Source organism: Carassius gibelio, chromosome A9 (genome assembly GCF_023724105.1).
Source record: "Carassius gibelio isolate Cgi1373 ecotype wild population from Czech Republic chromosome A9, carGib1.2-hapl.c, whole genome shotgun sequence".
Taxonomy (NCBI): Eukaryota; Metazoa; Chordata; class Actinopteri; order Cypriniformes; family Cyprinidae; genus Carassius; species Carassius gibelio.
Genome location: NC_068379.1, coordinates 7,399,686 through 7,416,589, shown reverse-complemented (window position 1 = coordinate 7,416,589; position 16,904 = coordinate 7,399,686). Strand labels below are relative to the sequence as shown.

The window sequence follows — 16,904 nt, the reverse complement described above, 5'->3', positions numbered from 1 at the left end:
GAATTTGCGTGACATAAAGTTAGAAATGCGTAACAAAGTCAGAATTGTGTGACATAGTCAGAATTGCATGATTATAAAGTTAGAATTGCGTGATATAAAGTTAGAATTGATACAAAGTCAAAATTGCAAGTTATAAAGTCAAAATTGCAAGTTATAAAGTCAAAATTGCGAGATATAAACTCACAATTTAAGATATAAATTTGGAATTGTGAATTTATATCTTGCAATTGTGACATTATAACTCGCAAATGCGTGTTATAAAGTCAGAATTACAAGATATGAACCCTTGTTTTATGAATATGAATACCTTTTTTATTTTTTATTTGGTGGTTAAAAATGGGCTTTCCATAGTTATGTGACACAACTGGATCAGTGAGTTGAACTTCCGAACTGGATCAATCAGATTTGTGAAAGAATCATTCAAACCTAAACCATTCGTTTTTAAAAGATGTGCAGTTGATTTGTAAGTTTTGGGTTAACTATACCTTTAAAATGAGAGAGGAAAGGATTAGCTGATATTTATAAACTTTCCTGACTGCGAACTTACAGAAAGAAAGCCATGCTGATGGTGTGTGTGCTGGGGGAGTTCTCTGTAATTGTGATTAATAGCGGTACTGCGGTACTATCTGCCTGCTGACAGACCCTTTTGTCTACACACAATCACAGCATGACAAATGAAGTGTGTGCGTGTGTATCTGGAAAAACAGATGTAGTCTGGGCTTGCGAGGTGGGAGGGTGCATGAGAGAAAGGCACAGTTTACTAACCTGTGTTTGCTGCAGGTCAGAGCTGTGAATGCATCCAAGCACATTTGCCAGACCTCCACTCGCATTACACAAGCGCACACCGTTTCTTATACACGATTATGGCTTTAGCACTTTAAAAGGACGTTGTTAAACAGATAAAGGATTCAAATAGGCTTGCTGCTCTGTTAGAGATAGTTAAAAAGAGACCGCACAGTCTTCAGGGAGAGCAGGATGGAGATTGGAAATAAGTAACTATTACTGATTCATTAAACTGACTCCTTTTCAATAATTTGGTCAAACCAATTTGCAAAGCATTTGTCATCTGACTGTATAACTCTGGTAGGAAGTGGCTGACATATTGAAAATATTGACAAAACAACATTGCACACAATCAATGTAAAGTAGTTAGTGTTTAATACCACCACTATGGGTTTGTTAAAACACCTTACCCTAGCAAACAGCATTTCACTACAAAACGTTTCTCAAATGAATCAGTGAATCATTTGTAAGCAGTTTCTTTGAATTTAATGGTTCAAACTAAACTAGCAACCCTACCAGCAGAAGTATCTGAGCATTTGTCACTACAAAAATTAAGAGCTTCTGAGGACATTTTAAAAGTAATGACTCAAGTGAATCATTTGTGTATTTCAGCTGTTCATTGAAGTGAACGGTCCAAATGAACCTAATAAACCTTATCAAACAGAACTAACTAAACATTTATTTCACTACATTAAAAAAAAAGCTTTTTGTAAAATATTTTGGAATTGATGATTCAAGTGAACCGGTGAATCATTTGTGTATTTCAGCTGTTTATTGAAGTGAACTGTCGAAATGAACCTAGCAACCTTATCAAACAGAACAGAAGTAGTAGTGAATCAAATGATTCAATGAATCATTTGCTTGTATGTTTACTTTGTTTTCACTGGAATTAAACATCCAAGCAAACCTAGCAAACTGAATTAACACAAATTTAACTACAAAAAATTAAGGGCTTCCGAACATTTTGAAAGTAATAATTCATGACTCATTTGTGAGATGTGAAATGAACTGTCTAAACGAACAGACTCACTAAAGTGAATAAAACATTCCAGGCTCCCCAGAACATCTATCACCTCTGCTGCCCAACATCTCTAGTAGTAGTGATACGCTTTAGACTAATGTGACCATTATGAATTATAACATTTAATTTTTTCTGGTGCCATGACCCGGATTCTAAGAATTCTTGTTGGGCTTCGCTGCAGGAGTTGAGTTTTTTGGGTTTGTTTGTTTGGCACCATGCAGACATGCTTAAAGATTTCTTTCCAAGCTGATCACAGAGCACAGCATGTGTAAATGCACACTTGAGGATAGCGTAGCAGTATGAACAGCATGTGCCTGTTTGTGCAGGTGAAGACCAGGGGTTATATAGGAAATGAGTGCATCAGCCTCAAACACATTCAGATGGCTTCCGCTTCATTCAGCCATTATTGGACGCACACATCTATGCTTTTTTCTCTATCTTGATTTTTTTTTTTTTTTTTTTGCATGTCTCAGCTGTACGAAAGTGGTTATGAGAGATGAATAGTGACAGGATAGTGATGGAAAGAGAGTACGGGAATATGGGCTGATGGCGAGATGATAGATGTGTAAATTATCTCCGTGATGGAGGCAATGATGCAGTCATGCCTCCTTCTGTTTCTGTCTGCCGTCCAGCAGAGACACAAATACACCACTGGGGGTTTGAGGAGGGGCCAATGTTTGTCACTCGTGATTGGCTTGCTGTGTATTCGGTGGGCCGGCCGTCTTTCTTTCATGCAAGATGACTGGCTCTGTAACACAAGACCTATTTGCATATGTATGAGAGCGCTTCAGATTGGGGTGTTGCCAACAGTGAGGTGCCCTTGCCCCAAACCCCGCCTCCTTCTCAAACAGTAAGTTATTATGACGAAATGCCGTCTGCTCGCTTATCAATCATATTAAGTGTGTGCGACAGAAAGAGAGAGGAGACGGGGACATCAAGGTTCCCTAAACTGATGCTCTCAAAAACAGTATGTTGTGTGGTATTATATTAACCGAACACTCATAAAGGACATGTCATTGTTTTAATTACGTGGGAAAGAAATCATTATTGTATTATATTATATATTTTTTGGTCATTTGGTTTAATTTTTATTATCCAATACATGTGCTTTATATAATTTTTTTTTTAATTTCATTTATTTTATATCTAGTTTTATAGAAACAAAGGTGTGAATCACACCTAGGGAATTTCTGGTTTTCAGCTGGCAATGGATTATTGTTTAAACTAATTTAATTTCCCCTGTTTTGGGAATATAGAGTACATTTTCCTTCATCTAACACACAAAGTTCATATTTTAAAAAACAACACTAATTAAATAATAGTAATGTAACAATACCAACACTATCAATGATGTTTTAATTCTAATGATTTAGTAATAAATGAATACATTTGATTATATTTACCAAACACTCATAAACGATACATGTATGTCATTGTTTTAATACTCTGGGAAATAAATCTGTTATGTTATGCTATATTCTTGTTGGAAATTGGTTTAAGTTTTTATTTATTTAATTTTTATTTTATTTTATTTACATATCTTTTAGTATGTAAATGTTTCTGCATTGGATGATATTGGATTATAGTGTATGCTCAGTTCCCCTAGTTTTGTATTTAAATTATTTTTTCCTTCATCTAACACTTAAAGTTCGCAATAATCATATAATAATGGTTTAATAATAATAAAAACAACAACAAAAGTAATAATGACTGGATAATTTAATGATGATTTAATAGTAACGATTTAATAGTCTTTAAAAACAATATAATAACAGTTCAATGTAATCTCCATTAGTATCCATTTTCAAACTAAAATATAATTTTGTAATTCCTATATTCACTTTAAGCATTTAAATTGAGTGTTTTATGAATTAATTCATTTTAAAGAAATTAGTGTAGAGTTTTAGCCATTTATTGGCCACGACTTAATATCGTGACTTATGCTCTGAACAACACCCTGGCAGCTACCCACAATTCATTTTATGATCGAGTGTCATATCATTTTTTGAATTGTGGTTACAAGTAGTTTCGAGATGTTGTTTGGTATAACTTTATTTTTTAATGATTATTTTTCAGTAAAGTCGTGTGCTCATTTAGGTGACGTTGATGTATGTTGGGTGGAAGCTTGCGGTATTTAGTCAGAACACGAGAGAAGCAGACAAACAGACAGACAGACAGACAGAAGAAGAGTTTCTCTCCCTCCGCTGGGAGCGCAGGCAGCATAATGAGTTTGATAGTCTGCTGCTCTCCATAAATCACATCATGCAAAACATCTCAGCGTTTCAGCAGTGCGGCCCACCCCACAACATCCATCATCCAGCGCTTACAGCCGCTCGCACACGAGAGCCATTCACGTCCTGCTGTCTGCCACACACGTCTGCTCAATCCCTCTCTCTCTCTCTCTCTCGCAGTGGGAAAACTCCGGAAGGAATGGATGAAAGAGAGCGTGTCCGGTGTGGGGCTCGGCATGCTCAAGTCGGTGAAGGAGTATGTGGACCCTCAGAACATTTTTGGCAACAGAAACCTGTTGTAATTCAGTAACATTCTGTACCTGCGCATTTTATATCATCATCTAGTCATATTTGATTTAAACTTCATAGTTTGTCTTTTTCTTAGTGTGTGTGTGTGTGTGTGTGTGTGTGTGTGTGTGCGCAGTGATATGATAAACCTCTCCTCTGTTTCCCATTAACTGGAACCGTTTGCATTATTGTCACCTTTGACCTCGTCGCTAGTGAGGTGGCAGGATCACGTGACTTCGGTTCTCCCCAGTCTTCCCAATGCTCGGACTGAACAGGTTTATGATACTGTAACGTCTGGCACTGCTGTTGTGTTTGGTGCATTAGCAGTAACTCAATTATGCTTTTAAAAGCAGTGTGCCTTCTGTTCATCCGTCCGTCCGTCCGTCTGTCTTCCACTCATCTTTCTGAGTGGCTAAATGTTTACTGTCTTTTATCCCCCCTTCCTCACTGTACTTTTGCCTTTTCTATTCGCCTGTCAAACTAGGTGTGTTATCATTTTTGGGTAAATCTCATGAAACATGTCCTATTTGTATAAGAGAAAAACAAAGACAATTAAGCCATTTTTTTTTTACCATTAATAATTAATACTTAATTGTATTACACTTAATAATCTGCATAATCATACTATAATTTACAATTATTCCCATTACAGAAATGAAAAAAGGGGAATATGATTAACTGCAATAAGAAATAAATCCTTCAAAATTCTTACATTTCTTGACACAAAATATTTATTTTTTACACTTTATAATAAGGTTGTATTGACTAACATTAGTTAATGCAATATTGACATGAACAAACAATAAACTACAGATATTATGAATTAATTTCCACATACATTTTTTACTTCATAATGAGATGTGTATTTTAAATGTGTATATACATATACAGGTAAACAGATACCTTCTATATATATATATATATTATACATACAGATAAATAGATGACATGAACCAAGAATTATAAATGCTCTAAAATGTGTATTGTATCAGCGTTAACTAATCTATGTAACCCTATTGTAAAGTGTAACTTTATTTTCTCCCTGGACATTTTTGTGAGATTTATCCTTGTAAGCCAGATCTGCTGAAAGCTCCTCTGGTTAAACTGAGATTTTGTCTTCGAGCACACGGTCTGGCTGACGGCGGTTTTGAACCGAGTGTATTTGGTTTGGCTCTGATCATCTGAATGATCTGCATCAAATGTGTCCTTGTGTTTCTACCAAAGACTGTCTGCGTCTCTTGAGCCACACACACACATCTGTACATCCTGTATATAAACACGCTTTGAAGAGTACGCTCACCGAAGATCCATCATGATAAATTGTATTTTTTTAACACAACATATGCAAAAAGCCAGAGATGATCTGAACTGGGATCTAAAACATTATATGTGACTGTTACATCATTTGACTTGTATGCATTGCTCTGTTTGCATCAGTTATTATACTCTGAGAGTCCTGTTCTTCTCGAATCTTCAAGTGGTTTGACTTGTGTATTTAGGAGACGCTTGCTTTCAGAGAAATAGTTCACTTAAGACAGAACATTTTCTCATTATTTACTCGCCCTCGTGTTGCTTCAAACTGAACGACTTTCTTCTGTAGAACACAAAATGAGACGTTAGGAGGAATGTTCATGCTGCTTATTTCCAAACCTATGAAACATTATGGAAAGAGATAATTAAAAAAAAAAAAAAAAAAAAGTTGTCCAAACAGTGAAAGCATTATAAGTCTTCTGAAGTCATATGACAGATTTATATGCTGCAGTTATGTTATGAGACTCATGACACCAGACCTGGTGCACATTAACACATTATTTGAATATGTACTGCTGATACCTCTATGGTGTTTTTTTGTTGTTGTTGTTGATTTACTTTCAATACACTAAAAAAAGCAGCATGAACATACTGTGCAATTTCTGTGTTTCGGAGAAGAAAGCAAGCAGTGTGATTTTGGAACAACGTGACTTTGGATCTAATGATGATAGTTTGGATTTTTATGTGAACTGTTAAGCTACGAAGTTGTGCAGACGTTAAACTCTGCTGCTGTTTGAAGAAAGAGATTCATTTAGTGTCTTAAAGGGATAGTTCGCCTGGAGTGGCTGGTCCCCATTGACTTCCACAGTATGCAAATCAATGGGGACCAGCAACTGAAGGCGAACTGTCCCTTTAACAGTGTGTATCCTGTTCAACAGGGCTTAAGACTTCTCACTTTACCACAGTGGCACTTTTGTGAAACATTTAAGCCTAAACAAATAATCCAGTAGCCTTGCAGGGTCTTTATTTCCAGACGTCCTGCCCTCTCCTTGAGCCTGTGATGTTCAGCAGAGCTTTTTCACTGCTTTCTCAAATGACACTACCATTTATTAAGTGTCAGAGGAGCTTTTTTGTCTGTTTGGAATCCATCTGTTTCTAAACTTTGTGTGTGTTTGTTGCTGATACGCCAAAATGAAGGATCGGACGAGGTTTTGTTGCCCCTCAGAATGATTCCTGAATGGTTTCATCATCAAACTTGTCATGTTTCACTTTAAAAACAACAACAGCCGTATTAAAAGATTTTAATCTAAATGTTATGAAAGCTCCCTTGTCTCTTCACAAATTTTTCTGGTCGTGTGTTTAATATCAGAGTACATTTTGTCAAAGCTGTTTGTGCAATAAATTAACAATGTTTTAGATCTCATGTCCTCTGTCATTATTGCAAATTCTCTGTCCAATCAGAGCTCTCGTCTTCCTCTTCCTGACTGCTTCCTAGTCTTAGTTATTTAATCAAGTTAATATTCCACCAGCAAATAAAGTCCCTGTCTGGTAGGCTAGTGATGTTTTTAGATAGATTTTCTGAGGCATAATTGTTACTATATTGTGTTGACCAATCAGCATCCAGGATCTGTACATAGTTGTTATGGAAAACTGTGCACAAAACAATACTTCTTAGAATGCCTTAAAATAATTTCAAATAATTAAAGATCTAAAAACGTGTGTGTATAAATCCATTATAATTTTAGTATTAACCTTTTAATACTAATGAGATACTTTGAGTGCATTCCCATAAAGGTAGCTTCCTTTGCTTAAGATGATTGGCTACTTTCTACAACACTGATGACTGTAAAAGTCATGTCAAGTTCATTGGTTAAAAGAAGTCATTTACCTGAAGAACATTCAGTTATTAAAACTTCCCTGAATCAGAAATTTAATTGTCATTTAAAAATATTTAGTTACTTATTTTTATTAACGAGTAGTGTTCCTGTAGCTCAATTGGTAGAGCATTGTGCTATCAAGTGCAAGGTTAGGGGTTTGATTCCCTGGGAACGCATGAGAGGTAAAAATTGATAGCCTGAATGTACTTTAAGTTGCTGCTAAATGCAAAAATGTGATTTTAATTTACTGTAATGATAAATCTGGTGTCTGTAAAAAGCCTTTGGGCTGGAATCATAGTGTAAGGTGCACAGATGCATCTCACCACACGGTGTCAGCGTTGAATGTCATCTGTCTGGATCTGAACACAACGCTGCTTCTAGGAGCCTCTGAACACATTTCTGCTGTAACTCCTCATGTAATCCCGCTGATCACACCTGACTAATGAACTCAACTCATTGGTGCTTCATGGTCTGAATTATGTGTGTCAGATCAGAGAGACGTCTAAAATGAGCAGTTTCATCACCACCTCTGCAGCCTCGCTATCAGAATACATTTCTCATTCACTTTCACCACAGAGACTGTCATGAACCCAGCCAACCAGCTCTGAGATGAATATCCCATCGTTGTTTTTTTTGTTTTTTTTTCACCATGTCCCCTTCGGGGCTCCATAGTTTCCCTAATGTTTACACACAACATTTTTCAAACTAGGCACAATAACATTTCCAACTCATTATTACTAGCAGCAAATTTATTAGATTTGGAGAGTTTATCACTTCCAGAAATCATGCTTCAGGATTCTCAAGAAATCTGTCAGTCAAAAGTAGAGTTGAACCAAGAGAACAAGAAAATTCAAAAGAGCCTCATCACTTACATAATGGCTAAGAGAAAAATCGAACAGTGCTAACATCAAGAACCAATCCCCCCAAGAAATCATTGGGAATAATGTAAGACATTGCAAATCAACAGCTGCTTCCATGCAGGTACATCAAATCAAATACTGAAGAATGAATCACAGATGGATCGCAGTCATCTCTGAAGCAGACACTTCTTCATGCAATTACATTTTACTCTTTACCACAACACAGTTATCAAAGTGCAGTCACGATTCAAATAAACCAGAGTCCACTTCAGGACACAAAGGAGCGTGGGACGGAGGAAGACTTTCTGTGACCTCTGACCTGACTATGATTTTATCATAGTACATGTTTGATCAAAGTAGATGGATGAACGCCATTAAAAAAAAAAAAAAAACCCTTGTATAACATAAATTACATTTATATGTGATATAAATGTAGCTCTGTGCAGCCAGTGCATCCATGACAGAAAAAAAAAAAAGAGTTGGTTAATGACGTAGAGTGATATTTTGTTTACGAATGTCCACTGGAACTATGGATTTGGGAAACACCAAATTGTTGAACTATTTTGGAAATGACAGAACTTTCAACAATCAATAGTCATGAATAACACAATAACACGAATAAATGAATAAAAGCACACTGCTTTGATGTGAAGCAGGCCCAAGACATGAGGAAACATCCATGATGTATGCAGTGTGAACTACAGACTGCAGTGATGTCGAGGATGGGCTGCATGCATTATCATTGGGGTTTTACCAAGGCACAGAGTACAGCGCTGGAGAGGGTTTGCATCGCAAGCATTGCCAAGAGCCCCACGGCTCCACACACCCCTGATCCTGGAATAAACACATCAGCTAAAACAACCAAGGCAAGACAAAGAGTCAAATCCTGCATTTGTCATTTCTTCAAATGACATACGCACAGTACAGAACTGAGCTCGAGTGCTCAAGATATGTGTTCAATCAACAAGATCAAAGCTACAAAGGGAAAAATACGCTAGGATATCTTTCAAAATGCAGCAATCCTCCTTGCTTACACGCACAATAGAGTCTTTGTGTTAGCATGCTAGCCCTAAAGTAGCTAATTCAGCCGATTAGCTTCTGGGCGTAAACACATCCCTAAGGTTCTCCGTTGCTAGCTAAACGTGCGGTCTTTGCACAGTGGAGACAAACGCAAACTCGCTCGCAGTTGCCTGAAGTGCTCACAGAAAGAGCAAATGGCCGATAGAGGGCGCTAGTGAGGTAACGACTGCTGGTCTGAAGCGTGCAGCAGAGGTCAAAACTCCTCCGTCTGCATTGCTGAGGGTCAGAGAAGCATGTGGAGAAATCTGGCAGGTTTCTGCAGAGTTAGCTGACGGAGTAGAAGGGGTCGCTGCAGCTGGTTGACGTGGTCTCTGCGTTACATGGACTGCTGGTTTCCTGGCTGCGCTGGTGTCTTTGGTGAAGCTCTTCCCATTTGGCGCGATTGGCCTTGATCAAGTCAATCATTGGCTGTAGTTTGGGGTTTAATTTGGCAAACGTCTGAAAATAAGGAGAAAGAGTTGATTACTAAAAACTGAATATGCACCAAAATGGTGCATCGTGCAACCTTTGACCACAACGTAACATAGTAAGAAGTTTTTCTCCACCCTTTTAAAAGTTGATTTGTTTATTCATCTTGATAAACAAAGAATAGTAACAAAATAAATTAATAAAAAACAAAACAAAATTGTGTGCTTATTTGTAATAAAATGTCCAAATATAGTGTACTCCAAATCTTAAAAGTAAACGAAAAATCTGCAGATAGTGTGCTTAAAGAGAGAAACTTTCATGACATTCTTAATTGGCACTTTTAAAAACTCCACTTTGTAATAATATAAAATAAAAACATGAACTTTAATGCACAGTTTAATTTATGTATTTTTTCTAAATATTTTATTGTGCTTTAAAGTAGTAGATTTATTTTGATGTGTTGACTAACATACTAAAGCACACACAGTACTTCATTATAATTTTAACTGTAATGTGTTTACATGTAAAGTTAATCTATTTTAAATGTATGAAATAGCAGCTTCAGCATTACAAATATGCAATAACAAATACATGACATACTATTTTCCACTTAAATAACATCCAAGTATATTTTAGTTGACTATTCTTGTCAGTACATTCACTTTAACCAGATTTCAAAGCCAATAGAAGTAATTGTGAATTTACATATAACAGTGTACTTAAGTTCGACTTTATGCAGCTAACTGCATTTTATATAAATTTTAACCAATAGATTTTCATTTAACATGTAATTAAGTGTCTGTAAATATTGCTATGCATTTAGTTTGCATGTTCTTTTAAAGTAAATTATTTATTTTCATAACAAATATGAAAAAGTGTAGACTACCACATTTCACAAGGGAACTATGCACAACTATATTAAGGATTTTGACTAGAACGTGAAGTGGGAAAAGGTGACTGCATTCACTAGAAATGACCAGATTCTTCTGGTTTCACTGTTCGGGAACATCGCACACGTTTAGCTCACATAAAGTCAAGTGTTTATGAATTATCTGTATTAACCTGACCATTAATTGCCGCCAATTTTTGTTTGATCTCAAATTAAACTTTGTGTTAAAAATGATATTATTCATTAAATAAAAACACACTTGAAATAAAAACTGAATGATGTTTAAGTAGTGCTAATGTAATAATTTTTAACACCCTAAACACTGCATTTCAGAACACCTTAGCAAACACATAAAGCAACACCCTGGCCTCATGGCAGAGGTTAATTCTCTTCTTTGCTGTGCACAATTTACTTATTACATGTTTTTTAGCAAAGGCCGGTTAGTTTAATTGTAAAAATGTTCACGTGTCTTGTCAAAGTAAACTTATGAATAACTTTTGTTTATATTGTAATATTTCAATACTGGCTCTTACTGGACTGAAGGGGCTTAGGTTTACTTGATTATTTCTTTAGATGATGTTGTCAGTTTTGATTGACTGTATTGATGGTGCATTGTGGGACAGCATTACCTCATACAGCGGCGCACAGATTCCATCAATCCACTCCAGCTGTAGACCTGGCAGCTCATCTTTGCGGTTTCGGTCAAATATCGCCTATTACACACACACACACACACACACACACAAATATTTATCAAACACTTGATTATCTTTATCGTTGTTTCTCAGACAGCAGTGAGATTCAATGAGCATATGGAGACCTGTGGAAAAACAAGTGCACTTCCGCTTGCTTTTAAAGAAATAATAAACTTTGAACAAATAAATAGTATTGATTAAACAGTTTTTAGCCCACTTATGTAGGACATACAGTAAGTACATCTTTTTAGTTTCATTATGCATGGCAAATAATACAATTCATAATGATTTAAAATGTATTTTGAAGTCAAGCTTTTATTTTGCATTACAAAGTGTACTTAAGTGTTAAGAAACAATTCAGAAAATGAGCATTACAGTGGCATTTTATTTAACTAATATGATATCTTCAATCATAAATGTGACCCTCGAGCACAAAAGCAGTCTTAAGTCTTAACTGGGGTATATTTGTAGCAACAGTAAAAAAAAAAAAAAATACATTGTTTTGGTCAAAATTATAAATTTTTCTATTATGCCAAAAATCTTTAGTAAAGATCCTAAGTAAAGATCATGTTCCATGAAGATATATTGTAAATTTCCTACTGTAAATATATCAAAACTTCATTTTTGATTAGTAATATGCATTTCTAAGAATTCATTTGGACAATTTTAAAGGTGATTTTCTCAATATTTAGATTTTTTTTAGCAGCCTCAGATTTTCAAATAGTTGTATCTCGGCTAAATATTGTCTGATCCTTAAACGATTATTTATTCAGTTTTCAGATGATGTATACATCTCAATTTCAAACAATGAAGACTCAAGTTTTGTGGTCCAGGGACACACCCACCCACACACACATATATATAAATAAATACATATATATAAATTAAATAAATTTATGCATTTAGCAGGCGCTTTTATCCAAAGCGACTTACGGTGCATTCAGACCATCAATTTTTACCTATCATATATATATATATATATATATATATATATATATATATATATATAAATATTGAATATCCACTGAAATATCCACTATACTCTTACTGTATGTCAACAAGTGTCTCATGTCTATATAAATTTTTTTCTGTACAAAAAACTGATGAAGTTGATTCTTCAAAGAAATATCCGTTAATCACCATGAAATATCCCGAGATATAAAAGCACAACCTCTGAGCGCTAACATGTTTCTGTGGTAAACAGAGACCCAGAGCCTCTTGAATGAAAGCATCTCTTTATATTATTCACCATCTCCACCTACAGATGTGATTAGAGGGTCAGAGATGGTCCTTTGATTAATGTTTGCCTTCAAGACGTCTGTTGAAGCTGATAACGCCTGTGCTCTTTTCTTTCTCTTCGTACATCTGTGTGTGTGTGTGTGTGTGTGTGTGTGTGGCTGCAGCACAGAGATAGAGGGTCTGTGTTTGAATATATCATGCTAACACCCACACACTCTGAGCAAAAGACAGAGACTTTTAACCTGAGGCGAGCGTCTCTACAGAGAGCTTCAAAGATGTGGCATCCCAAGACTTCCTCATGTTCCCTTCTGCCTCAGAATCCAGGCCAATGGGAAAAGAACTAGCTATTTCCTTTTAAAAAGTGGATGTGTGTGTGCAAACTTTCATGCAATATTAAGATAACTGGATCATACTGTAACAAACTAATTGTAAAGATCTCTCACGATCCATCATGACCATGTAAAGATGCTGTGGACACCTTTGTCTAAACTGAGGCATTTTACAGCTCAACACACATTGCTTTTATAAAGAAGCTGGTGATTTGACGGTGTTGACCTCACCGAGGGAGTCAGTTTCAGCTCTGAGCGCTCTCTGTCTCCCTGCTCGAAAAACTCACTGGTCACCAGCTCTGCCACCTGTTAGGAAGCAGAAGACACACGTTAACACGCGAGCGTCAGCGGTGTTCAGTATTATTCATGTATGATTGGAGTATTGTGGGTATGGGGCATGTACCTTGCGTGATATCTCCCAGGGTTTCGTGACAGCACCCAGATCACACGCTGTCATCAACATCGACCTGAGAGAAGATCAGAATTGAATTCCAATCAGAAATGTCAAGTATTGTGTGTGTTTGTGCAGGCTTGATCATATATATTTAACTGACCTGCACATGTCTCTGTGTTCCATCACGTTCCAGTTGTATTCTCCTTTATTCACCAGCTCAAAGAAGGAGTTTCTGTTCCTGTGGATGAAAACTGTGTGAGCACTGTGCAGTTCTCAGAGCGGCCACATGGCGGCAGTACAGGGTCAGGAAAACTCATCACTAAAGCACCGCTGCAGGCTGAAGCAGAGAAACTTTCACACACTTGCACAAAATCAACAACAACGAACTAACCCTGCACAGATCGCCACAAGTGTTTTAGGCATTTATTAAAGCTGCACCACTGTTTAAAATCTGTTCTTTCAGTACTCACTGGAAGTAGAGCGTCAGGTCTGTGGCCAGGATGGATTGTTTCAGGAGCTGCATCAGTTCTCCATACTCATGGGAAGACAGATTGGAGAAAATATTGTGTCCCTAGAGAGACAGGGATAAAATGAAATCATTAAACAAAAATATTTTCATACCTTTTGGTGTTGTTTACCATTGTTCTGCACTGCTAAGAGTCCGTCTGAAGATGTTTGAGAACACACACAGTATCTGCACTGATGGTGTTTCACAGTAAGTCAGCTGATCTGTTTTTATCATACAGATACAGGTGCTTTTCTGAAATGCTCTACGTCAGGGTACATTTCCATATAGAGTGGGTTTGTGTATTAATATACCATTATTTAACATGTAACTCTGAATTCAAGCCACCCACGCATGCTTACATCAGAGCGCCTGATTAAAATAAACTGATATTTAAACACACACGCACACCAAGTATTTCATTATTTTCACTTTTCTTTTATGATTCTCAGCAAAGGTCTTGTCATTCACTTGTCATTCACATAACTGATTTTACTACAATAAACTTCAGTTTTTCAGTAAATGTGAGGCATGATGGGAAACAGGGCAGGCTACATCTGCCCCTTCCAGATTAAAGAGCAGGACCAACTTAATGAATACATGTCTGTCCGCTGGTCAGGGACACGTTCGTTCTCGGAGTAAATGATGACCGAAGCTCATTTGTATGCAAATGACAGTGACTCTGTTATCTGTAGAAAACAATTATTAAGTCAACATCTGTAATTTATTCACCTCTCTCCCTCTCTCTCTCTTTTCTCCCTCGTTTATCTCATTTACTGTGCTTAAAATGATTTCTTGTAAAGCACTGGTTTACTGTGGCTGATTATATGAAGTGAAAGTCTGAAAGTCTTCGCAATACTATCATTCAGTTACTACCTATTGTAAGTCTTTATTTTTTTATAGTAATGGATTACAAACGGAAAATCTACTACACTTGAGTTTCTTGTAAAATGTGTTTTGGTTTATGCTGTAGAATGAAAATGACTGTAAAGAAAGTCTATGCAAACCAAGAATAAATTGTTTGCCTAGTTTATTATTTTAAACTGATTTGTATGACAGCTTTAGTTCAAGAATATTTATGCAGTATTGTAGTTGGAGTTCCACTATAGAATTGATGATGAATTATAACTCGTTGTAAAATGTTAGCATTAGGCTCTACAATGATGTTTCTTGTAAATGATTTGTGGAATGGAATTGCTAGCAGTAACTCTTACAGTAAAGTAATTTGTATAATAGTTTTAGTCCTATTTAAGTTCTCAAGTATTTATAACTTTGTACTGTAGTTCACAAATTTTGGAACTGAAATTACACCCATCTTTTCTTCTCAATTGTGGCGTATACTGAAAAAAAAAAAAAAACAGCTTCTTGAATGAGAAAAAATATGCTGGACATGACTCAATTTTGTCCATGTTATTAATATGTTTGTGCCCAGGTAATCATCTGTAATATGAACTTTGGATTTGATGGTGACTGTAAGTTCACCTCGCTCTGCAGGATCATAACAGCATGGTTGAAGTGATGGTGCTCTAGTGTGGCCGAAGTCCCATAAAGAAGAGAGAGAGCCGATCCCGTCCTGAGAAAGACACAAATGTCATTCTGTTCATCCAGCGTTCAGCTTCATGTAAATGAAGATGCCAGAATTGTATTGGACCAGTGCTTGAGTCTCACTTGGCCTGGAAAGCGTTGTTGGTTCCTCTGTGGTCCAGATCATGGCAGACGCAGCCCACTATCAGAGCCAGAGTCTCCATCTCAGTCAGAGTCTCCTGGAAGCCGGCGGTCTGCAAAGAAACACACAGAAACAAAACGTGTATTACAGTACCAGCTCTATAGAAGCTCTACGTTGAGCATTATTTGGGAAGAAGACGAGCAGAAGACAGCGAAGTTATTAAATATGTACGGTGCGATCCTGACGATTCCAAGTAGTTCACAATGTCATGAAAAAATACAATAAAATCATCATATGAGCAAAAGCAAAAATGGATTTGGGACACATTTTCCTGCAGTGTGAACATAGCCTAATGTGATTCTTGCTGCTCAACTATTATCATCAACCTTGAAAACAGTTATGCTGCTTCATTTTTTTTTGCGAAAACCATGATGTCCCTTACGAAAAAGATGTTTATCAAAGTGTGCTATTAGTATACTTCTTTTAAACTAAATATAGGAAAGTATGCTTTTAGTTTACTTTTTATGTACTTCTAAATATATTTGAGCTATACTCCTAGTATCTGTGTTTTCATTATTATACGGTAGAGGGCGCTAGTACACATCTTCTGCACCGAATTTCCAAAAAAAAACACAAGTGAAAAAAAGAAACACCAGAAACTAACAGATGTAATTTAACATGATCATCTGACATGAAAAAGCATCTAAACTAACATTATAGAAGCAAATATCGACAGATGAAGAGGTAATAATTACAGTCAAGCTTTTGGGTGTTGATCAACTCCATCTACGTTTTGATTTTCATTCTATTTTTTTCAATTCAGAGTCTATTTTCAGCTTTTTGTTCAAAATTTTATATTATGAAACACATTATGAAACACAAGTAAAAGTTTACTTAGACTATACATCAAAGTGTACAAAGTATTTCATTAGTAAACCATCAGTATACGTCTAAGTTCACTTTTAGCATAATTGCAGTACAGACTACAGACATAGAGGTAAACTAGTTGTGTACTCAAAGTTTGCTACTGTTATACTTAAGTGTACTTAAAAATATACTTTTATATACTAGAAAGTGGGCCAATTTAGTCCCAAGGAGTATTGAAACAGTACACTTACAAGTCTACTACTAGAACACTGATATTTGTACACTTGCTACATAAATTATACTTAAAAATATACTTGAACTTAAGTATACTTAGTTAAATAAACTTGAAGTATACTACTTTCGTAAGGGGTATTCTCAGGACACTGAATAGAAAAGTTTAAAACAACAGCTTTACTTAAAACTGAAATCTTCTGTAACATTACAAATGTCTTTACTATCACTACTGATCAATGTAATGCATCCTTTGCTGAATGAAGTATTCATTTCTTTCATATAAACAC

The 16,904-nt window shown here is 36.1% G+C and overlaps 2 protein-coding genes across 3 annotated transcripts in view; one reads left to right on the top strand and one right to left on the bottom strand.

Moving 5' to 3' along the window:
• LOC128019575 (alkyldihydroxyacetonephosphate synthase, peroxisomal) overlaps positions 1-6,992 on the top strand; it is a 36,745-nt gene extending 29,753 nt beyond the window's left edge. Inside the window, exons 20-21 of one of the 2 annotated variants that reach the window (XR_008185205.1) lie at positions 4,216-5,214; positions 5,259-6,992. Coding sequence is in view for 1 of the 2 variants with exons in the window: in XM_052605642.1 (XP_052461602.1) it covers positions 4,216-4,337 (122 nt within the window). In the remaining variant the exon portion in view is untranslated. Of the gene's footprint in view, positions 1-4,215 lie in introns of both variants that reach the window. The other variant, XM_052605642.1, reaches the window with a different exon arrangement.
• Positions 6,993-8,928: 1,936 nt separating this feature from the next.
• LOC128019574 (dual 3',5'-cyclic-AMP and -GMP phosphodiesterase 11A) overlaps positions 8,929-16,904 on the bottom strand; it is a 79,930-nt gene continuing 71,954 nt past the window's right edge. The window contains exons 13-20 of the mRNA XM_052605641.1: positions 15,519-15,628; positions 15,333-15,423; positions 13,816-13,916; positions 13,506-13,583; positions 13,355-13,418; positions 13,183-13,257; positions 11,318-11,401; positions 8,929-9,829 (exon numbers count right to left, since the gene is read on the bottom strand). Of these exons, the coding sequence (XP_052461601.1) occupies positions 9,656-9,829; positions 11,318-11,401; positions 13,183-13,257; positions 13,355-13,418; positions 13,506-13,583; positions 13,816-13,916; positions 15,333-15,423; positions 15,519-15,628 (777 nt within the window). The 3' untranslated portion in view covers positions 8,929-9,655. The remainder of the gene's footprint in view (positions 9,830-11,317; positions 11,402-13,182; positions 13,258-13,354; positions 13,419-13,505; positions 13,584-13,815; positions 13,917-15,332; positions 15,424-15,518; positions 15,629-16,904) is intronic.